General features: G+C 42.6%; 3 protein-coding genes across 5 annotated transcripts in view; 1 reads left to right on the top strand and 2 right to left on the bottom strand.

Moving 5' to 3' along the window:
* tnpo2b (transportin 2b) overlaps positions 1–3,954 on the bottom strand; it is an 18,959-nt gene extending 15,005 nt beyond the window's left edge. The window contains 9 exon segments of the mRNA XM_008280309.1: positions 47–199; positions 286–408; positions 1,583–1,664; positions 1,776–1,909; positions 2,029–2,135; positions 2,395–2,544; positions 2,693–2,768; positions 2,972–3,071; positions 3,765–3,954. Of these exon segments, the coding sequence (XP_008278531.1) occupies positions 47–199; positions 286–408; positions 1,583–1,664; positions 1,776–1,909; positions 2,029–2,135; positions 2,395–2,544; positions 2,693–2,768; positions 2,972–3,070 (924 nt within the window). The 5' untranslated portion in view covers position 3,071; positions 3,765–3,954.
* Positions 3,955–5,203: 1,249 nt separating this feature from the next.
* On the bottom strand, positions 5,204–6,535 carry rln3b (relaxin 3b). Of its 2 annotated transcripts, XM_008280305.1 has the most exons (4): positions 6,258–6,535; positions 6,101–6,137; positions 5,790–5,971; positions 5,204–5,685 (listed from the first exon to the last, which is right to left on the bottom strand). In XM_008280305.1, the coding sequence occupies exons 2-4, from the start codon at positions 6,106–6,108 to the stop codon at positions 5,405–5,407; spliced, it is 471 nt and encodes a 156-aa protein (XP_008278527.1). In that variant the 5' UTR covers positions 6,109–6,137; positions 6,258–6,535; the 3' UTR covers positions 5,204–5,404. The 2 variants fall into 2 exon arrangements, with proteins under 2 accessions (XP_008278527.1, XP_008278526.1); XM_008280304.1 differs by having other exon boundaries at positions 6,101–6,273.
* Positions 6,536–6,590: 55 nt separating this feature from the next.
* Positions 6,591–23,192, top strand: rfx1b (regulatory factor X, 1b (influences HLA class II expression)). 2 transcript variants are annotated; one of them, XM_008280308.1, is made up of 18 exons: positions 6,591–6,844; positions 7,958–8,333; positions 11,553–11,650; positions 12,297–12,374; positions 14,551–14,624; positions 14,787–15,081; positions 15,164–15,345; positions 15,432–15,551; positions 16,055–16,176; positions 16,529–16,647; positions 17,768–17,871; positions 18,001–18,152; positions 19,620–19,717; positions 20,401–20,550; positions 20,662–20,873; positions 20,954–21,107; positions 21,375–21,420; positions 21,504–23,192. In XM_008280308.1, exons 2-18 carry the CDS (start codon positions 7,985–7,987, stop codon positions 21,680–21,682), a joined length of 2,532 nt encoding a protein of 843 aa, XP_008278530.1. In that variant the 5' UTR covers positions 6,591–6,844; positions 7,958–7,984; the 3' UTR covers positions 21,683–23,192. The 2 variants fall into 2 exon arrangements, with proteins under 2 accessions (XP_008278530.1, XP_008278528.1); XM_008280306.1 differs by having other exon boundaries at positions 12,294–12,374.
* Positions 23,193–23,726: the final 534 nt, after the last annotated feature.

Here is a 23,726-nt window from a genome sequence, read left to right as displayed (position 1 = left end):
AAAAAAAAAACATTAATACTCAGATGAAATCATTTTCTCATCAACACATTCCAGAGTCCAGTTGGCATGTGAGAACTTACTGGACTAAGTGGCCTGACAGAGCCTCTTTACAGATGGGTTGTTCAGCCAGAGTCAGCCAGAACTCACAGGCCTCCAGAGCCACATTCTCATCTGGGTCCTGGGTCCGCTGCAGCATATACTGTAGGGGACAAAAAAACAGGTGTTTGGTCAAATAGAAAGCCAAACAACAATAGAGTGGTGTGTGAGATTAGGTCACACCCTCACCTGTATGATGCTGTGCATGTGTGGGATGAGGCGATCGATGCGGACTTCCAGCAGCATGACAAGAGCCCTGCAAACATTCTTCCGCACTTCGCTGTCCTCGTCACCAGCCAGTGCAAACAGACTCTGGATAGAAGAGAGAACAGAAGAGAATGGATGTGAGAAACAAGGCACGGACAGGCAGGATGAGCAAACATGACAAAAGATAAGAAATAGGGCTGGAAGAGGTTAATAGCTTCCAAACTCGCAATTACTTCCATGACACTTTGCCACATTTTACATTTTGACTTTGTGTTTGAAAGGAATTGAAAGGTTTCCCACGAGAAACTGGTTAGCAGAGCTGGTTAAGCACTGCTGAACCTTTCCCAACCTCGCAGTGTGATCACAAGCATTGATTTTACTACTACAGTCGATCGATACAAACCAGCATCAGCCCTGAGCTGACCTTCACTACACGCAGACTCCACAGGGTTAAAATGTGTGTCCAACTGATGATTATCAAACTGACTTCAGCTTGGTGTCTGACCTGCAGTGCAGTGGTGAGTCATGACTGACTGGGCACGAGCTGACTTTTCTGTACTCTTTCTCCACCAACACTGCGACAGGCTGCTCTGATTAATTACTGTGGAGCGAATGTATGATGCGAGGGATCAATTAATCACACACTGATGTGACCTCAGTGATTAAAAAGCGGCCCTTTAGCTGCCTTCCCTGAAGCTTTTAGCATATTTTGTAAAAATGTAATTGTGTTTTTCTGAGGTTAGCGGAGTTGCTCTCCATTTCCACGATGAAACACTGTGTGCAGTCCTGTTGGATCATTTTTCATGCTTTGGCAATCTGCCCAACTTGAATGTAGTAACATTTCCTACGAGTGTGAATCACTGCGGTTATGATGGCAACATGTATGATGCTTTGTGTATGATGTGCAATCCAATCTAGAGAAACGACTTGTTCAAGGAGACCTTTCCAAGCAGCATAACTGACTCTGAAGGAGACTTCTGTAAGTGCATTATCTTTCTTTAACAAAAAAAATCTTAACTCAAGGTCCAAAGCTGAGCAAATCTATGAAAAACATTTTTTTTTTTTTTTGCCGAATGATGTCTGATGCAAGAATAAATTTCCACAGAGCAGTTCTATTGTAAAAAAAAATCTCTTACGTCAAACCTGTACGACTGCTTTCCTTCTATGTCATTAAATCCCACACGAAAAAAACTACACCAAAAAACTGACTCCTGCTTTTGCTTTAACATGATGACCAGAAATTCTGAGACGTCTGAAGACAAAATGTTGAGTTGCTCACCTCAATGAAGGTATCAATATTATCCATCAGAGCCTGAGCTCGGCCAATGATAAACTGGTTCACACACGCTATAGCATGGGACCTGAAAACAAAACACACAATGAATCATTTTAACAAGGAGATTCTAATAGTTATGGCTGAGAAGAAGAGATGTATTCAGACTCAAACAGCAAAACACTAGTGTTTTAGTGACCTGATCTTGGGGCTGCAGTGTTTGAAAAATTGGAGGAATTTGGGGATCATGATGTTGAGAGGTCTGTTCAGTGCATCACTATCCAACAGCTCTGATGAATCCTCGCAAATCTTCTGTAGTGCTCCAAAAGAACCCTGAGGAGAGAGAAAAATCAGAGAGCAAAGAGAGTCAAAAGACAAAAGAAAGCAAGTTTTATGATCACATCAACATTTCAAAAGCTGTGTGTGTGTGTGTCTGTGTGTGCAGGCCTAACCTCGCAGGTGTTATAGTCCTCCGAGTTGAGCAAATTACAGAGCTGAGGCAACAGCTCCGGCCAGGTCTGCAGCTCTCCTTTGGAGGCGATGGTCGTGATCAGAATGCCTTTGATGGTGATAAAAAAAAAAAAAGAGTTAAACACAAATACACAAGCTTTAAAAGTCAGGGATAACTAATGACTTAACTCGTCAGCGCATTCGATCATTTAAAACATCTTGAAAATGCAGCGCTCGCTCCCACACAGCCACATTACCTGCAAAAATCCAGCCACCTACATAACACTCTGACTCACACTGGCTAGAAAAATGCATTTAACTCCAGCCTTTCCTTTCTCCATCTTCCCTCTCTCACTCAAAACACCCACCGATCGTGGCTCTGATAAGCGGCGAAGGGTCTCCGATGTTGTTGAGGCATTCTCGTTTGATGAAGTCAGCCACGTTGGGAGGGAAGTTCTGGTAGTGAGCTTTTACATTGTTCTTCAGGATCAGACCGCTCAGAGACCGAGTGGGCTCGTCTTGAGAAGGAAAGCAGCGGAGAGGCAGCACAAAAAGAAATGTTAAAAATGTTTGCAGGGAACAAGGAAAGTTAGAAACACTATTCAATACAGAAACAGTCTTGTTCTGTGAGTGGTATGTTCGTGGTTATGACATGCCCATACATACCCTCAGATTTAAGACTCGTGAGGACAAAGATGAGATAGTTGTTGAAATCTGGAAACTGGTTCAGCTGCTCCAGTTTCTGCATAATCTGTTAAGGAGTTCTACCATCCATACACACCCTCACATACCATGTTTATCTCTCAGGTGGCAGCGATTCATGCACTGTCGATCACTACAGCAAACACAGTCAGTTTTCACCGTCAGCCACTTTCACGGGGGAGGCAATATCTCACACCTTTTCCTCTCACCCTCACTGTCAAACACAACCAGATGTAAGGATACTTCTTGCACAGCTCTCTGTGTTGCTGTGTCTGGGGACTGGGAATCCTTGAGAAGCTGAAGCACTTGCTGCAGACCCTGTTCATCTGGCTGCCACTCCATCCTACAAAACAACAACACACACATTACCTGTTTAGGAAGGAGGTACTACACAGTTTGGTGCTCACAGCCACACCTGTAACCTCAGATCTGTGTACATTACAACTCAAAGCACGCAGCAAGCTAAGGATCACAGAACAACCAGTATGTTGTCTTACTAAGAGCAACAACTTGTGAAAAACTGTTGACCCCAAAGCTAATTTTTGAATCTTCACTTGTCAAAAACATCGCGTTCGTTATATGAGTACAGTTAGCAAAACAGTGCCGTGATAGCACGAGTGTTTATGAACATTTTCTGTGTTCTACACGGTAATCCCACAAGTACCACCGGTGTTCTTGCACTAATTAACATGTGTATGAACACACAGACACACCAACTATCAGCTGCGACCCGAAGAGCCGTTGTACATGAGGCCCAGACGACACAGGCGCAAACGTCTGGCTCATTCGGTTAGCAAGCTAGCTTAGCGTCGCTATCATACCTCACACGATTCACAGATTACAAAAACGCTATCTCCCGTCAACTATCCGGGCACCACGTTGCTGCCAAAGCTGCGTTTGTCCCTAAAGCAACAAAGACGGCGCTAATGAATCCAATTAATATGCAGAACAGGGTGGTCGCATATCAACCCCCCCGGCAGCTACCAGTAGCACGGCTAGCTAGCATCATCTTGAAAGTAGCGCGAAAGGTTTTTACCTGCTCGCTCCGATGTGGTAGATCTATATTTCTATAGACAACAGTGCAGTTACGCCGTAACAACTAACATTAAATAAAATATGACTGCGATCCGCGTAGCTAAGTACAAACTTCTGATCTCAGTAGATCTGTGCGGTTGCTATGCTAGCTGGTATGTGACAGAGATTGCATGCCTTGCAATCAAGCCGGGTGATCAGTTTGATCACGTTCGGCTTCCGTACCGGACAAACTACTGGGCGAGGTAACATGAAGAGACGTAAAAGAAAAAAACAAAAAACTTTAATGGAACTAGTATTTAACAATCTTTAAACAATATTGCAAGTTTACACTGTTGACGTAATTGTGATTTAGCTAATATAAACACATTGCGTACTTTTAATTCAGGTGTTATGTTATCACTGCATTGTTTTGTGTTGCGTTTAATTTAGAGCCACCAGATGGTGCCAGCTTCAATACCTGCAACATCCAACTAGTCTAAATGGTTAGTATGAGGTGGTACAGGGCGTGGACACAATAACATGGACACTAATAAGGACTAATAGTACATCAACTATTCATGCAAAGGTTCAGTTTTTAAACTCAGCATAATGACTGGGGATTCCGGTTGGGGTGTAAGAGGAGCCAAATGTCATTATCACCTTAGAACAAACAACCATGCTCCACTTTCATAAGCCTCACATGTGGTTGCACTGAATGACTCTGCATCATACACCTGTCGTGTTTTGTCCCTCTATAGGGGAAATGCTGCCACTAGAAACACCAAGAAGAGAACACATTCCTCCGATTCTTACATCCCTGCACTGGCTTCCAGTTAAATATAGAATTTAATTTAGGGCCCTACCTAATCTCTATTGGTCTCTAGGCCCAAAATATATCTGAGAAATGTTTGCTGAGTATAAGCCTGGTTGGTTTCTCAGATTTGCACCAACTGGTCAGTTTGTGGTGCCCAGATTTCAGACCAGACACGAGAAACAGTATTTATTTATGATGCAAATGCAGCGTTTTTTAAATCTGATAATGTACATGTTTTAATTTTTTTTTAGTCATTTGTCATTTCCAGTGTTATAATTTCAATCAGTTTTCTATTAAATCAGCGTGCACTTTTGTACTGTTTTTGAATTATTTCATTAATTTACTGTTAGCCTTCTGTATGGTATACATTTTAATTTGAACCTTTGCCTGTAAAGCACTTTGAAAAGCCTCTGTGTGATTAGGTACCACATAAATGCACTTGCTTTCTTGCTTTCTGTAGAATTACAGAAAGTAACTATGATTCAACAAAACTCTCGCCACCCTGTGCACTATGAGTCACCACAACTTCCTTCATTTTGCAATGTTTGACAAACTCTGTTTATGAAACAAGGTTTTGGAAAAGTGGAAGTGTTCGAACATTATGAAATATAATGTTAGTATGTATTTTCAAAGGAGCCACACCTAAAACACCAACTACACCAAGCTTTATTACACAAATATATCAATCTGTGCTAATCACAGCGAGGAAATTTGGAGTACATATTCACATTCAAGTATTAATAGTCAGCACATGGACAGGTTGTTGGATGAAAGTGGAATTTTAAGAATTTACAAGAGAAAATAGTAAAGCTCTCAAATAGTGAGGTGACAAGGTGAAGAAGCCAGGCTCAGCACAGAGAGCTGATTTCACTCTTGCTACAGCCCCACTTGCAGCAGGCGTTGGACAGTCCGACCACCACATCCCTCCCTTTCCTGTCTGCACTCCGCAGAGCCTCCAACACTTCCTCCGAGACTGGCAAGCGAGCTGAGCGGCCGAAACCAGCAGCCATAGATGCCACGTCCATTGTTTGATCTCTCCATGCTTGGGGCTCTGCAGGATCCTGCTCGCTGGTAAGCTGAGGGATGGGATTTGTCTTCCACAGGTCAAATGTCTCTTCTCCAATAAGAGCTGGGAAAATGGAAGAGAATGTGACAATTTGACGCTAGGAAAACATGGTAAATCCTCATCAATAAACTTGTATTGTATCTATATTCACACAAATGTTGTCTTACCCGAATCTTCTACGCTTCTCCGCCACCGAGAACCACCGCAGGTGAAGATGACAGCTCGTATGAACTCCCTTCCACACAGTTTCACCCCATAGAAAGAGGGATGAACATCATTAGGCCGGACTCTGTCTACCAGCGCCACCAACAAGCCCAGGGTCAAGATCGCTGCCTTCCACATAATGAGGCTGAAAAGATGCCACAGGTGTCTCAAAGGCTGGAAATCTTTCAACGCTTCTCTGTAGTTTGTGTTTCTTTTTGGTCGACCCCTCCACCTTATATAGGCGTTAGCATCTCAAAGAAGGACCTCAGCTCACCTCCACATTCATCATGTCCCCAGATAAGACCGGAGACCTTTAGGGATAACAATGCACATGAAAAAGAAAAGTTGTGAATGATGCCAGTGGTGATTTCAACAGAGCTCTTGGCAAATCTAATCACCTGTGACCTTTTGTTGGCCTTTCTGTCTCTTACATCATTTTGTTTGTGCCATGTGTCACCACCACAATCTCTGTCTTCCTATCTGATTTGCCGAGCATTGGATGGAGATCACTATCCATTCACTCCACATACACACACAATACACAACAGAGAGAGTTCAGTGCATTAACAAATCAATTGTGAAGTTCTGAATGTTGCACAATATTAATTATCCGAATGGGAGGAAGCTGAGATAAGCAGCAGCAACATTTTATGTGGAATGAATCCAGTGACATTCATCTCTTCTCATCTGTTTGACATTCTGTGCAATCAAAAAAGTAACATCACAAGTGGTCACTTGACGTTGGACTCTGGCGAAAGTGACAGACAGGTACAGTCAGCCAATCAGCGATCGGTTCTTTCACTGACGCTGCGACCACCTCCTTCCTCGACCAATTAGCGTTCAGTATAAGGCGGGGCTATAACCAGAGGGTAGCAACAGTTGCCCCGGTGAAGGCTAGGCGCCATAGTCACGGTAGTCCTGGCGACAAGAACCAAGCAACGGGAGTCAACAACAACAACCTAAATCTAAGGGGAAAAAAACTTTAACGACTAAAAAGGACAATACTGGGATAACAAAGGTGAAAAAAGTAAAATATGTCAGAATTGTCGTGTAATTTTCTGTAAATTATATACGTGTGGCGGTTCGCACTATCGACAGCGTTAACGTGGAATTGCTCGAGCGTATCGGTGATGAAAGTGGTTGCTAGCTTCTTTCCAAACGCAGACCGTTGTTATGGCGATGTCAGATCTTTGATAAGAGCACAAGATGGCGGGTGTGTTGTAGTGCCAATCGTACTTTTTTAAAGCTCGTTTGTCACCATGTTTCGGGTTTGTTTCTTGCGGTTCCGATAAGCACGAAAGTACAGCGAGGCGCGATTGGTGGCGTGCTCGTAGATTTAATGAGTATGCAACATGAGGAGCTAGCGGCTGGCTCGCTCGCTTTAACGTCACACAACTCGACGTGAGCTGCTAGCAGGGGAAGCTATCACTTTCCCCGTTCTCAACTCACTTTTCAAGCAAGCTGTTCTTATACATTACGCGCAGAAACGCGCACGAAACTCGCCCAACTAACGCGTTTATGAGCCTTAAAGGTTGAGATACGAGTGCAGCGCATTTCATAATCTTTTTGTGACTTTGAAAAAGTTTTTGGTCTGACATTGAATCCGGCAAGTCACTCCCGTGAGCACGGTGTGCCGGATGATCATCTGCTTGTCTTGAGTGCCGCGTTGGTTTACACAGGAGTGGCTTATCGTCCAGTAGGTTGGCCTAAAGTCCTGACAGACAGTGGCTCCACTGATTACAGTTTATTTCCAGATTGTACAGTCTGGGCCTGTCCACGATTTTCCTAATTTTAGTTTTTTGTGCTTTAATTTACTTGAGATGTGATTGTCACGGGCAATGAATATTGTTTTGTAAATGTAACGAATACCACCATTTGTTATGCTTAAGAGCACACTTTGTTTCATACAGAGCCAAACAGGAAAGGCTCTAGACTACTGCTTAGTCTCAGACAAAAGCCTTACTTCCTCCTCTGGTTTATGTTCCACACACACACAAACACACGTGAGGACACATACCAGATATGCGTGGCCAAAAACACAGATAAGCTAGATAATAAGGCAACAAAGTGTGTTTCTTTGTGTGTCCGTGGCACTTTCATTAATGCATGTCATCCCTTTTTTTATCCACAGAACTAGTGCCTCAAATCATTGGTTGCCATGGCAACTTCTGGATACTCGGAGGACCTTCAGCCTCAGCAGGCCAACACAGTAACCATAGCAACACCTGCTGCCACCACACCCTCGTCCGCGAAGACCGCACACTTCCTGTCCGAGATCCCACCAACCTCTGGAACCATCTCGTCCCCTAACCAATCAACCACTGCCTCGAAAACGGGACAGGATGCACTTTGTTCTCAAGCACCGCCCACCCAGGCCCAGAGCCACAAGGCAGTGGTTCTGACGACTCCCACGCAGCACTACGTAACCCCCGATATACAGCATTCTGCAGTCCAGAAGAGCAATGGTCAGAGCAGCTCGCCTCAGTACATCATAGTGACTGTTACAGGTGAGAGGCTGAGGACTGATTGACACATACCTCCTTAACATGTACTGTGCACACACATGCATATTACATGCTTTCCAACTGACATTGGCAGCAGGAGAACATGACATAGCATGTAGTCTGAGCAAGCTTCAGTATGTCCTGCAAGTCTGTTCTCATCCTGTCAGCTGGATCCTGGTTGGAGAATGACAGGTTGTCCAGTACAAAGTGAGCAATTCTAGTTCCTAAGAAGTGCAGGGGAGAGTTGAGTATAAACGTTTGTCTCAATTTCTTGATAATAGCCACAAATTATTGCTCTTAGTTTCATGGTCCACCAGTTTTCTGTTTTTGACTACCTGCTATAAAAAGTGGTATCAAATAGTGCTTGAACAAATAATTGATAGTCTGAAAATAAATCAGCAACTTTAACAATAGAGTAACTGTGTCTTTTCACAAGAAAAAAAAAATATTTGCTGGTTTAAGGCTCTGAAATGTGAAGATCTCTGCTTCCCAATTGATATCATTGCAAACTGAATATCTTTGGCATCATGTTGGGTTATGGGAATCCTAAATGGGCATTTTCACTATCCATGACAAGCTTGTTTTCCAAAAGCTGTTTCCCCTTTGACTTCATTACCCTGAAGATTTGTTAAGCTCAGATGTGATTTCCAAAGTCATTTTTAATGAATTATTTGACTGCAATCAAAAAGTATTAATAATGATCGCCATTAGTTAGTTGAGTGATGATTGGTCCTGGTCCTCACATCCCAGGTTACCGGGGTGCCACCTTCCTCTGAAATAGTCCCTGTTTAAATAGTGAGGATAAAGACCAGATCTAACTCCCATCAAAAACCATCATAATCACAGTAATGTGGTTTGTGTGGCTGGCTGCTTGGTTGGTTTGTTGCATAAATCATGTGGACATACCAAGTTGATGAACTTGGTTGCTAAGCTGCAAGTCCCAAATGTGGGAGCATGAATGGTTGATGGAGTCTGACTTCACTTTTCCTGCTGGTACTGTTAAAAGGAGATTGTGACATAGTGATGTTTTTAGTCATATTACGTCAGCATGGCTTAAACTAGCAATTCCTGTAGTGGTACAGCAAATAAAATAAGCCAGAATGATATCTAATGTAACATGTGTTTACAAGGCCTTGAACCGTTTCCAGATATGAAGTAATATCAGATTAATTTAGCCAAATGCTCAGACATAAATAAATGAGTTAGTATTTTAAAATATGGTGTTACCAAAAGGAAATAGGAGAGAATTGACCCTCAACGCCGGTCCCTGTCTATATGTTTATTTTAGGGCCGTCTATTCGTAGATCTTTTTGCCTGCTGGTATCAGGTAACACTGTGCACTCTCACCCAGAGGGAGAGACTCAGTTCCGGGGCTCGTCTCCTCCTCCTCATGGAGCAGGACGACCAAGTGCCCTAAATAACTGAGCTTATTAAAGTTTGGCATTCTTTCGTACAGTATCTACAGTATGGACTGCTTTTTTTTTTCTTTTTTTTTTTGAAAGAAAGAAAGAAAGCTTGATTTTAAAAAGCACTGTTATGCCATTAAATGATTAATCCTGATTCATGAAATGAGATTAGCTTTCCTTTACTTCTGTTGTGCATTTTTATTAGCAGGCTAGAATGAATATTGTTAAGTTGTACTATACTACGGTTTGTCCTGGCTCAGTATAGCCCTTTGAGGGGTGACTATGCATGACAGTAGGCAAGATAGGTCCATGTACAGTAAAGACAATGAGCCCGTGTTGCCATATTTGATAGAAATAGATGCATTTTTCTGTGATTTCTGGCCATCTAATAAACAAAATGTCTATTTTGTTTGAGTAAATGAAACCCAAATCAACAAGACTGGTTAAAAATGGTTTTATCTTGTTTTGGCATCAGTGATTATCCTTTGGCGCTGACTAAAATCTTTTTGGGAGATGCCAAAAACTCTTTAATGCAGGAAAAACCCTGCATACACAAGATTTAAATACTGTTTCTTTAGCAGAATGCAGACTAGAACAGGAGGCATATCTTATTTAGAAATCAGTAAATCACTCAGCTGTAAAATGCTAACATTAAACACCCTGTATGTCCAGTGTAACCAGCATATGTTTGGTAGTTTTATCCGATATGGACTTAATGATTATGTTGTTTCTGCTCTACTTAAGACATTGCATGAAGAAATTTATTTTAAAAACATTTTTCCTGTGCTATCAGCAACATATGATTGAGAGTTATGTGTGCAACTTGTAAAGCTGGGTGTATTATGTTGAGTCCTAGCTTCAATGATCAGGATTGTATAAACCTAGTTAAACTAAACAAATAGAAGCACCAGAATGGCTTGCACTGATTCGCGACATTGTTTAGTTCGGTCAGGCGCCTTCGAAGCTTTTTTTGTTTTCTCCTGATCCTGAAGTTTGATGACCTTCATGTATCAAAGTAGCCGCCAAACAGAAGTGACTAGTTAGATATTTAACCGTCTGCCTGCCCAAAGGAAAATGCCAGTTAGCCTCTACTAATAAGTCATGTATTAAATATTCATTGCACAAGAAAGTCTTATGGGAGGGATTTTAGGCAGCTTGAATGTTAACTTGTCAGTGTCAACAATAATCAGAGCCAAAATTTACAAACCTCTGAGGAGAGACGGATCACTTATCATAATACAAAACTAAATCAAGTGGGGGGTTGTGCTGCGACATTTTGTTTTGCTGTGACTTAAGCCTAACTGCAGGTATATTTACAGTGGCCAGCCTGGGTTGAACTAAGTGCAGCACAATGAGCAGGGCATGTGGTTAAAGTAGTGTTTTCTCACCTGAAGGTTGCAAAAAGGTGAATATTACCCTCTGCTTCACCCACCCTCCATCCTTTATTTTCTCCCTCTAATTATCAGCCCTCATGTATCTGTCGTTTCCCTGCTCTCATCCGATCTGCATGTTTACAAGATGGTGGGATTTCTCTCTCCATCTGGGGAGATTAGCTGTCCAAAGCTGTCCTTCTGCATGGAAGATATAAGGACAGAAAGGAGAGTTGGACAGACACACTCTTCTTCCTCGTCCTCACTGTCGGTCCTTCCTCGCTAGAGCAAAAAACAGAAACTTAGTTGCGAGATGTTCTGCGCTGGCTGTTATTACGATTTGGAAGAAGTGTGTCGTGAGTACTTATCTTGTAGTGATGGTGGCTGGCTTTTCAGTTGAGATGTGTTTGATGATCTCTTTCTTATCCTTCATATGTCATCCGCAGAGGGCTCCGTTCACTCCAGTGACAGTCTGTCAGACTCCAGCCCTCCTGCCCCCGGAGTCCCGACTCAGGTGGTCCAACCGGTGCAGACCACACCACAGGTAAGATGCACACATGTACACAAACCCCATGCATTCATCATATCACTGTGTAGGAGCAGGCCATAACCATAGACTGTGTATAGAAAATGGGCGTAGCCTCCAGGTATGAAGAGTAAAGCCAGTGCAGAGGTGTGTTAAACCTGCATTCTTCTAATGGCCAGCAGGGGGCAACTTGTCCGGATGCTGATTGTATAGAAGTAAATGAGAAAATGAACCTATTTCTCACTTGATTTGTTGCCTCAGTAAACATTTTTATAACAAGTTTTTAATCTCAGTTGCTATTTTGAAGTCTTCTTTAGTACAGCATGATGCTTATTTAGTATATTATAGTCCCATTCAGTGTAAAATAAATGATATGATTTAGGGCGTGGCTACCTTTTGAATGACAAGTCGCGACCATACGGATGTGCAGATCAGCCTCTAGTGCTCAGTCACATCCACTCCAGGCTTGTCAAATCCACTTTCAAATAAAAAACAATATGGAAGCAGCCAATTTCTGGATTCAAGGCTTTAGATCAATAGTCCACAAACCAATGGGTGCCATCCCAGTGGCTATGTCCATCTTTTATATACAGCCTATAACCATTACGTAGGGTTAAGTGCAGATGAGGTTGTAGCTGACGCTGTGGCTTTAATCAACCAGCAGAGATCAGTGTTGCAGGCAGCCAAGAGGATCCAGACAGGCCACATCAACAACCTTCAGCCTGTGCATATTAACCAAGAGGTAAACAGATAAACAAAACATCTCATTTCATCATATAAGAGAATATACAAGTCATACGTCATCATTACGTCATCCTGTCAGTCATGCTGCAACACTTATAAGCACCTACAAAGACACACTACAACCGTGCTAATTCTTTGTTGTTGTTTTTTCTACCTATCTTTAAACTAAGTGAACTATTTGACCTTCATTTATGTGTATCAGCAATAACAGTGAGCTGTCAAACAGGTTTCAGAAATTGTGCCTGCTCGACTGCTCCTCAAAACAAAAACCCTCTTATGCCTAGCTACGCAGAACAGCGCGTGGTTTTGCAGCAGCACACCTACATAGCTTTGCTGTCACAAGCAAGATGTCTGGTAAAAACTAAGCTTAACAAGCAACTTGCAGGTTTGCAACCCCAGAGAATTAATGAGTAGGAAAATGGGGCAGAAAACAGATTTTTTTTGAAAAAAAAAAGCACACAAAAAAACATGTCTCTATGTGCAAAACAATCACATTGACAATAGTTGTGTAACAAAGTTTTATACTTGCCTCATAAAACAAAAGGGAGAGGAGCCAAGCAAGTTAAATGTTTACAGTAAGAAATATGCTTCCTGGCAGTAGTTTTGACACTGTGAGGTTTTAAAAATGTATATTCACACATATATTACAGACTACAGCTTTATAGTTATGATCCTGCTGGGTGTCACAGGGTTAGGGTTTACAGAGTTAAAAAACAGACCAGGTTTGGGAAAAATAATGGCCTCCAGCGAGAAGTTAATCTGTGGTGTAGGAGAGCAGGGCAGGTGTCATTCTGAGTGACTGACGTTTGATAGCTACTGTGTTACATCACAGTGCTGTAAAGTTTACTATCACATATCAGGCTATTACACAACTATGACTGGCCGTTTAGTACTAGAGTATAAGAAACTTTGCATAACAGAAACCAGTGAGCAAGGATCAGCTGATAGGAGTCATAATTTGCTTTGTCCAACATAAATCAGCAAAACATTTCAATGTGAGATGAGAGGGAGGCGACAGGTCTTTTAGAAGCTTGCAAACATCAAAGAAGACTTACAGTTAGCGTTTTAGTCGAGTTGAATCTCTGACAGATCTCCAGCTGTTGCTCCCACCGATGCCAGTACCAGAAGCTGCAGCCATGTGTATTGAAGAAACTACATCAGCTATCAGTCTCGCACAGTCCTGACGTAAACATCCCATCTAGAACCCCATCGTATCTCTGAGAACATAATCCTCCTGTTTGAAAATGAAAAGTCCCAAAAGTCTCCACCCGCACTAAACCCAGGCACTAAAGCCAGATCTGTAATTAGGTGTAAGTATGTACTCAGTACCCTGACAGGCTGGAGTTTGTGCAAACACTGTAATTTACCACGATTAAAAACTGTGAAATGCGAGGTAATGAGCAAAAAAACTGTCTTTAAAATCACTCAGACTCACTACCTATTACTACTGCACAGTGCGCTATGGCAGAGGACTGCCTTATGTGATGTATTGTGACGCTTTGTAGGGACGCTTTTTCATCTGAATTTTTGTCTCTTCTTCACATACAACCTATAAAATTGCGCATTGCCTTTTCAAACAATAATTTCCTGTAAATATTAAGTATAAATTGTGCAAAAAATGCAACCTGCAATTTGCTTATTAAAGCTCCTCTCCTCTATAATTCACACTAGCAATGGATAATGTCAAATTTGCAATAATATAATTCAAAAGGGGGCCACTTGCCATGATTAACCCACAGTAGGTTATCTTTCAGCTCTACGACTCTCCTCTACAGATCATTTTAGGGTTTTCACAGCTCTCACTGCTATGTTCCATGTTGCTTCCAGCAGCTCTTTCCACCAAATAAGCTCTAATAACCCACTCTAGACTCTCTGCCTTAAACCAAATGACACACAAACAAACTGGCTGTGAACCCGGAGGAGCAGCTGGACAGATATTTTTTCTAAGGAGTTGATGAGGATAAAAACTGAGCTAAACCAAAGTAAATATTGGACTTTAAACCATCAAAAATGGCCAGAAATTCTCTGTGCCAACTGAAACAGCAAGTTTGCCTTAACAGCTTTTTAAAAATGATAATATGGCAACATTGTGTGTACATCTTGTTGAACTGCCCCCAAGTGGCCAAAAAAATCAATTAACACTGATTAAAATCTCCTCTTTGGTTAATGCCCAGGTGGAACATGTATATTCTGGCCAAGTGCAGTATGTGGACGGAGCAGGAGACCCAACTTTCACCACGTCCACCATGTAAGTAGTGAGGAACCAGCTCTGTCGTACGAGTTGCATATTTACACTCACAATCAATGACATACACCTTGCAACTTTTCTGGTCACATGACTGCACTTATTCTGCATTTTTTTTTATGTATCTGTGTCTCTTCTAATCTGTGTCTGTCTTTTCATTTCTAGTCGGTCAAGCAACTACCCATTCTCCGATTCGCCCCTCTACTCTCAAACTCCGCCAACCTCCTCCTCCACCTTCTACGAGGCCACGCCCAGCTCTGAGTCAGACATCACTGGATCTGTAGCCTCACAGCCAGTTTCTGTGGCAACAGGAGGAGCCAATAGCGGGGCAGCTGCTGCGGGTGGTGGGGGGTATGTCATTCAGGGAGGCTACGTCTTAGGAGGAGGAGGGGGAGGAGCGGGAGCAGCAGGTGGAGGACAGAGTTACTCCAGCCCGAACTCTCGGGCCCCACCTGCTACTGTGAGTACACAAGTTCAAAGTGAAACAATCTGCGACGTTAAGCGGCAGAAAATTAAATTACATGGCGTCCATCCTCCCTTAGGTGCAGTGGCTGTGTGACAACTACGAGGGGGCGGAGGGGGTGAGTTTACCTCGCTGCACCCTCTACTACCACTACCTGCTGCACTGCCAGGAGCAGAAACTAGAACCAGTTAATGCTGCATCCTTCGGTAAACTCATCAGGTCGGTCTTCATGGGGCTGCGTACACGGAGATTAGGAACCAGGTACATACATGCACATACACAGACACACACACACACAATCCAGGATCTCAGGGTCTCGTCATAACTTCTTCTTTTGTGTTTTTCAGAGGGAACTCTAAGTACCACTACTATGGTTTGAGGATCAAATCCGGTTCCCCTCTGCTCAGACTGATGGATGAACAACAACACATGGCGATGAGGCAGCAGCCTTTCTCACAGAAAAACAGGTATCCACACATGGACTTGCAGTTTTGTGAAATCTGTCATTTCAGTATTGAGATTTGAGATTTTCTAAATACAATATTAAGAGACGTTGCTGTATGAGATAGGAGACCCAATGTGCACATCCAGGCAAAAATGTTCAGGTTCAACAAAAACATTTGAATAAAAATGAGATTTGCACACCATTAGGCTCAAATTGGGTTATTCTATTTCTCATCTCGCTAGCCAAGACTGGCCTGGGGATAATCTTATAAATCGACATTACTGTATATCATCACCTAAAATGCTGCTCCTGTTGCATTAATACACCTCTCAGTTGATCCACCTATCAAACACATTATAGTACCAAAAGTGAACCTGTGTCTGGGAAAAGATCCATTCAAACAACAAGATCTGCATTGCTTACAATGTTAGTGCAGCCTGTTTTAAGCGTTCTTGATTACAACATAAACCATCTTTCCTGTTCCTGCTCGCTGTCTGTCTGAATGACGTGTTTTCTGTCCAACAGGTTAAAGCCGGTTCAGAAGGCCCAGGGGATCGCCAATGGGACGGCAGGCGGGCTTGGTCAACAGCAGGGAGCAGGACTCTGTGATATTTCGGCCCAGGTGCAACAGTATCAGCAGTTCCTAGGTGAGAAACACCTGCACTCTTCTTTCAGTAAATAGTCTGTTACTATATGATTTTGTTTTAAAGAAATGAATACTTTCATATAACCTATGTGTCCTGCTCATGTCCTGCTGTTGGTTAGATTCTGTGCTGGTAACGTTGTAATAATTAGTAGCTTGACACTAACAAACTTCTGTGTGAATGTTAGTTTCATTATTCAGTTATCGGCTTTATAATTAACTAACAAAGCAGATTTGGTCGCTGTCATTTAGCTGCACACAGCAGGCTTCGGTTTTATTATTAATTAGGGTTGGTTCAGACATGTGGAACAAATCACCATGTTTCCTCCGTTTCCTCTCTGCTGTTTATTGTGCAGAGGCATCCAGGCCACTGCCCGACTTTGTGGACATTGATCTGCAAGATCGAACCCTTCCTGATGGGATCCTTTTAGAACACCTCAAGGCCTTCCAGACTCTGTACAGAGAACACTGTGAGGTAGGCAGCCGTGGGCAGACACAGGATATACAGCGTCCCTAAGCTGTATGGAAAAGTATGGAATGTGGTTTCAGTAATTTCCATGCCTGGACAAGTACAGAAAAAAGAAAAAGGAGTATAAGGAAAATGTTTGTGTTTTCAAACTATTGCCACTATTCTGTTTTATAAGATAACATCAGAATTTCTAAAACAAAACAATTGGTCATACAAGTAGTGACTTTTTTTTGGCATTTGGAGCAGGTAGCCAAAGTGTTTGAAAATGTTTATGGCATGTGACTGAATTTAGACTGCATCTGTGTCACAGCTTCAAAACAACTCTGCCCCAAGTTTCTCTTAACTGCACCAATTCTGGAGCCAAATTACTCTGAAAGAAAATTCTGCAATATTTTTGAATTGTGTACATATAAACAAAATTACAAATAACCAAATATTAGGCTTGTCTGGACATGCAGTGATGTAGTTATCAGATACTCTATGTAAGAAATTTAACCTTCCCACCTCTATTTATTGCTGTGTTTTCAACTCATTTTTACTTCTTTTTTATGAGAGACTAAAAAAATCTGGGTGTGCAATAATACAGTATTTATTTAATATGTTTATGAAAAAATTATGAGGATAAGTTGTACTGGTTCCCACTGAGATGAGTTACAGTTTGAATAAAAAGCTGTGCATTGAACCTAAAGCTACAATCTTGTGGCAATAAGTTGGCAACATAATAGCATACATAGTCCAAATGTATGATTGTAGATGTTAAAACCACGTATTTACTTTATAAGCGTAGCTATTAGTACTCAGATGTCAAGTCTGATCTCAAAAACCCTTCCGTGAAGTCTAGAAATTAGAGTTTGAAAAAAGCATGAAATGGAAAATATGCAGAAGTCCTTTACACTGAGCATAATATTTCAGCCTTCCATTTTTATTTCTCTTGCCTTTCCGTTTGCTATGTTTTATTTCATGGCAGACAGCTATCTAATGTCAGCTTTGAAGAGAAAATACGGTTTAGTGCATAGATGCTAAAATATTCCAAATGCTATGTACTAATTTTGATCTGAAACACTGTCAAGCAATCATGTCACCAAAAGTTAACTCACCTCCGCGTTGTTGGTTGTGACCCACACAGGCTGTTATGGATGTGATGGTCAACCTTCAGTTCACTCTTGTGGAGACATTGTGGAAATCCTTCTGGAGGTTCAGCCAGAGCAATGACACCGAATCGCTCAACCTGTAAGTATCACACACTCATACAATGGGACAAACAAAATAATAGCACATGCATGTATAGCTCCTCCACTGCTGTACGTGAAGACGACTGCTCTGTCTCCTCTGTCACGACTTTCCGACATGCTCCACCAGACACAATGAGTCTGAGAAACGTCTGCCCAAGTCGTGCCTGGTGGTGCTGTGTAAGTTTGAACCGGTGCTGCGCTGGACGAGAGAGTGCGACAACCTGCTCTACCAGACGCTGGTGGAGATCCTCATCCCCGATGTGCTGAGACCCATCCCTAGTAAGTGACCTTTATATCAGTTCCATACATGCACTTTATTTACTTCTGTATGTACAGAGTGTATGTTACAATTTAAAGCATGGAAGTGTAGTCATGCTACACAATTTGTTCAAACAGGGAAGAAGGAAGCAACATAGAAACCAGATGTTAAAGGTTTAGCGAAGTTATTTGTGGCTTAGTTATATAATCGAAAAACAAATGACTAAATCTGCAAGGCTGGTGGGTGTTGCGAAATCAATGAAAGTAATAAAATCAAATGAAACTTAACAAGCACCACAGTCATGCTAGCCTACAAAAATAACTGAACACAGTTTACTCTGCAACCAAACTGAAACAATGGCATCGAGACACCCTAAACTGAACATGTTTGTGCAAGTCGTGCAGGAAGCTAAGCCTGGCCCAGTTTCAGTGCCTTAGTACCACAAAGTGCATTCAAATTTCGAGTACTGGCTTATAGCTCTCACAAACAGAATCAGCACAGCGCAAACTGAATTCAGTCTACTGCCAGCTCACTGCTTACTGCTCAGCACATAGCCTAAACCACAACAGTGTCTCAACAAGACGCACAGACGCAAGTAGTGACTGCTCACATTAAATCAGAGCCACCCTGGATGACATTTATGCTGCGTTTAATTATAGGTGGCAGCAGTAAGTGGAATTTGCCGGCTTTCTGCACAACTTTTTAGTTAGAAGGAACTTGCAGATGTTAAATAGTTAAATCTGGTACAAGACACGTCTTTCTCTATGACATTAATGCTTTCATGCATAGTCTCTTACGAATACATAACTACGCTGTTTATTCAAGCAGTGGAAGGGCTTTATTTATAGTGCTGGCTGTTTTTACTGAGCTTGGAAAATCCACTTTTACTCACTGTGCACCTGCAACCTGGAATAACCTGCAAAACAATATAGAGCTTGATTTATTTTCATCCTCAGGGCAACAGGTGTTTGATTTCATCTTGTTTTACCTTCAGGTGTTCTTTTAGTTGAATAATTTCTTTATAACATTCAGACGCTACAATTATTCCAACTGTTCTTATTTTCCTGATTTTGCTATTTAATATTTTGCTGTCATTCTTATCTAAGCTTCTTATTTGCATGCCTACATCTGCTCTTTTTACTTGGCTATGCTGTAAATGAGGTTCAAGTGAGTTTAAACAAAGGTAGAAAAAAAAGTGTCTGTGAATTAGTCAGGAAACATCAGAGATTTTAAAAGCAAGCACTACAAATGCAAGTCTTAATTTCAAAAACTCAATTTATTTTAACAATGTGTAGAAAATTAAGTAAACAAAGCATTTTCAAAAGGTTCGTTACTTTTAACGTCTACAACGTTGCATCTTTGGAACTAGATTTACAGCATTACTCTTAAGAGTTGAAGCACATCTCTCTTACTGTTAAAAGAAGAATTTTTACGGTCTATTACATCCCTTTAAATCACATCTCTCCTCTCTGCACCACCACCATCAGGTGCCTTAACTCAGGCCATCCGTAACTTTGCCAAAAGTCTGGAGAATTGGTTGACTGGCGCCATGATGAACATCCCAGAAGAGATGGTTCGCATAAAGGTATGTTAGAGAGCGATCAGACAGAGCTCTGCATCCAGGATTTTATTGAGGTATTTTGATGTTATACCTGTATGAGCCAACATCAGCAATTTCTCAGATCATTTCACACTTGGCATGAGATTTCCATCCATCTTCTATGCACTGCTTTATCCTGTAGAGGGTTGAGGGGGGGGGCTGGAGCCTTGGCAGGAGACTTAAAGGTTCATCTTGCACATAACTGCACATCTGTCACCACTTTCGAACGTGAGCTGGCATCTCACTGTCTTCTCTGTCCCGTTAGGCAGGAATTAGTTTATGGTGTTAATACTTTCGAACCAGGATTATATTGATAGGTTTGTGTAAATGGTTTTACAGTTTAGACACACAAGGTCGCTCTAACTTAACTCTTCTTTTAACTCACCTTGTCTGAGGACGTTTTCAGCTGGCACTGGCAACGTGTAATTATCTAATCCCATTATTATTATTATTCAATGAAAGGGGAGAGACAAGCTGAGGACTTACTTTAAAAATGCGCTGCTCCCAAACATAAACATTATGTCGGTGTGCATTTACATGTGTCCTCTTATGTTTGCAAAACCACATTCAGCGCAGTGTGTTAACTGTCCTTATTGTGCCTCCTTGTGACATGTAGCAACTTACCAAGGCTCCTTGCGTTCCTTCTCACTCTCTTTTTGTTTTTTCAGGTGGTGTGCGTAGGCTCCTTCTCCCAGACGCTGCGTCGCTACACCAGCCTCAACCACCTGGCCCAGGCTGCCCGCGCCGTCCTGCAGAACTCAGCTCAGATCAACCAGATGCTCTCTGACCTCAATCGGGTTGATTTCACTAACGTACAGGTCTGCTAGTACCACTGTTCATGTCTGCAGCTTCTGTCTCTCACTGTATGTTGGTGTTTTAGGCGACCTCGAGCAGAGCCCTGACTCTGTCCACCTTTGTGTCCCCTTCAGGAGCAGGCATCCTGGGTGTGTCAGTGTGAGGACCGGGTGGTCCAGAGGCTGGAGCAAGACTTTAAAGCGACTCTGCAGCAGCAAAATTCTCTGGAACAGTGGGCTACCTGGCTGGATAGTGTTGTCTCCCAGGTTCTGAAGCCCTACGAGCAGAACCCTGTGGCCCTTCCAAAGGCTGCCAAGGTCTTCCTGCTCAACTGGTCCTTCTATAGGTGAGAGAAAAAGGGAGTAAAAGTGATCATTTTCTAGATACATCCAGATACATTTTCTAAATCTTCTGTTTTCTCACCAGTTCTATGGTAATCCGGGACCTGACTCTGCGCAGTGCTGCAAGTTTTGGCTCCTTTCACCTGATTCGCTTGTTGTATGACGAGTATATGTACTACCTGATAGAGCACAGGGTGGCCCAGGCCAAAGGAGAGACGCCTATTGCAGTCATGGGAGAAGTATGTGTCTGCGTTATCAGTTTATATTTCATGATTTATGTCTTTTATTTTCTTATCCAGCTACACTGTAACTTAGGCCTCTATACCTCAGTGTATTCTGAGTTTAAATAAAGGCTGAATGAATGAATGAATGAATGAAGTTTATAAAAGTCTTGTTCTTACTATTTTTTGCAGTTTGCAAGCACCGTCAAGAGCCGAATCTCTCCAGACCTGGAATGAATGAATGAATGAAGTTTATAAAAGTCTTGTTCTTACTATTTTTTGCAGTTTGCAAGCACCGTCAAGAGCCGAATCTCTCCAGACCTGGAAAAAGGTAAATGCAGCACGGCTCTCTTCACATCTAGTTTCTCCAGCCTCCGTTATCAGATTACTAATTGTCATGTCTTTCTTCACCAGAAGAAGAGGAGGAGGACGAGGAAGAGGAGAGCGAGGAGGAGGGCGGAGATCTCGTTCTGCAGTCCAGCTCTCTGAGCACAGTCGATGAGGAGAAGGAGGGGATGGAGCCGCCCGTCAAGCAGCCCAGGACAAACTTAAATCTGCACACTCTGACTGAGACCCACAGCACGCCACCCTAGCTGATCATCTGCACGCTTAACACGACACCAAACAACACATTTTTGCTTTTTTTTTTTTTTCCCATGTCACCCCATCCCGTCACTCTGTGTGCTTCTGGTTTCTGTTGTGTGTCTGTTGTGAGAAAGTGGGAGAGCCCTTTGCGAATTTTGTATCCTGTACTTTTGTGCTGCCGTTCTCCTCTTTGCCTTCACCTGATCATTTCCCTCAGTCCCTGTGCCTTCCCTGTCTATTCAGTGGCCACTCCTGTCCAGCCTAAACTATATATTCAGTGTATTCTTGATTCCCTCCTGCCCCGCCTTAATCACTGACCTGTTTGCTGTGGAGAGATGAGAAGACTCCAGTGTTCTTCATTGTCCTCTAAACTGAAAAATATCACTTTGCATTGCCTTTTAACGCAATGACTATGCAGGAGAGCTCAACTTTAATGTCAGAAATATATGTTTCTTAAATCTAAGAGTAGCATCTGGAATGATACTGCACCATGGATATTTGTTGGCACATTGATGTAGACTGACAGCCATTTGTGGATGCCATATTTATTTATTTTTTTTTATAAACACTCAACCGCTCAACGGGAGTCTTCTATATTCATCGGGCCAATCCCCGGAATTCTTTTCTCATCGCGCGAATCCCCGGAATTCTTTTCAGTGAAAAATACAGATTCAGAATACATGATAGCTCGAAACATACTTAATAATAACAGTGGCGATTCGGGTCCAGTCTTCGTAGTAATTTAAATACTCTGGATCATATTGGCGCTTTGCCATCTTGCGTCCCAACATCAACACAAACAAAATGAATGCCAACAAAAGAGTTCTGCGAAAAACCCAACAGTCGCCAAGAGGCCAAGTAAAATAACGCCAACAATGACCACAATCTCCCACACGGCCTGGCAGCAGTTCTTCTCCTTCTTAGGGAGCTCAGGGATGTTGGATTTCCCTTCTGGGACAAATAAAATATTTTTAACGTGAGCTCTCACACTCTGGACGAGAGCTTCGTCCACAGCTGGATCCTTCTCCCTCATTAAAACCTCCAGCTTCTTCCTGCTGCAGAATTTCTTCTGCAGCTCTTTGACCACCTTCTTGCTCACGTTCTTGGTCATCACCAGGTCTGGTCTGAAGTCATCAGGTACCGAGAGTCCTTCCATCACCTTTTCGGCCAGGCGTCTGATGTGAGGAGACCAGCTGTTCGCTCGGATCCTTGAGAGCATTGCACTTGCTCAGCACTCTGACTATGACCACGCGGATGGCCAGGCGCAGCCCACCTACACTTTGTGGCCCGGTTGTTGTCTCTGAGGGGGCAGAAGTATCCGCCTCCTCCTCTGGGATGTTCCTCAGCTCTGTATCTCCAGGTGAGGACCTTCTCATCGTGTCGGCTTATTTCTCTCGAATGTCCTCCGGCAGTTTCTCTTCAACGCGGCTCTCTCTCAATTTTGAATTTGGCCACAACGCCATAAAACACCAGAATACGAGACGTGCTGTGTCTGTGCTCCAATCGGCCTGAAATTTTACACGCGTGCTCCGAGTCTCAGCCAGAGCGCGTTTCCACCCCGGCCAACACGCACGCCGCCGCGGCTCGCCACTAAACAAGTAACTCGTAACTTAGCCACACTTGCTCCGATTTGCCCCAAACTCGACATGCCGGATCACAGTCCTGCCCGGAGCAGGTTTGCGCCACAGCCCGCCGTGCGTGAAGGCCGACAAGCGTAGGACGAGGACCCGTCTATCGCCGCTTGCGGCTTTAATTTACCTTTTTCTTTTTCTTTTCTTTTTTAAAAAAAAATTTAATTTCTCATCAATTTGGCCAAACTAATTGATACTCTGTGCCTTTGAGAGATTTCTAGCCTGAACAAGCTTGTGTTCTATATATTATGTATCAGTGAATTAATAAATGAAGGTCCTGTGAAGTAGTCTTGGTGTCGTCATGAACTTTTACTAGCTGTAAAGACAAAAAAAAATAATAATAATTACATGGTGACAGTCTAGCCTCGTTGTGATAATTCTGCCCAGTTTGTTGTTTTTCCATCCAACCATTTCTCAATTC

The sequence above is a fragment of the Stegastes partitus genome, unplaced genomic scaffold, assembly GCF_000690725.1.
Source record: "Stegastes partitus isolate 25-593 unplaced genomic scaffold, Stegastes_partitus-1.0.2 Scaffold189, whole genome shotgun sequence".
In the NCBI taxonomy this organism is placed as follows: Eukaryota; Metazoa; Chordata; class Actinopteri; family Pomacentridae; genus Stegastes; species Stegastes partitus.
Note: the sequence above shows the minus strand (reverse complement) of the source record. Positions and strands in the feature narration are given on the sequence as shown.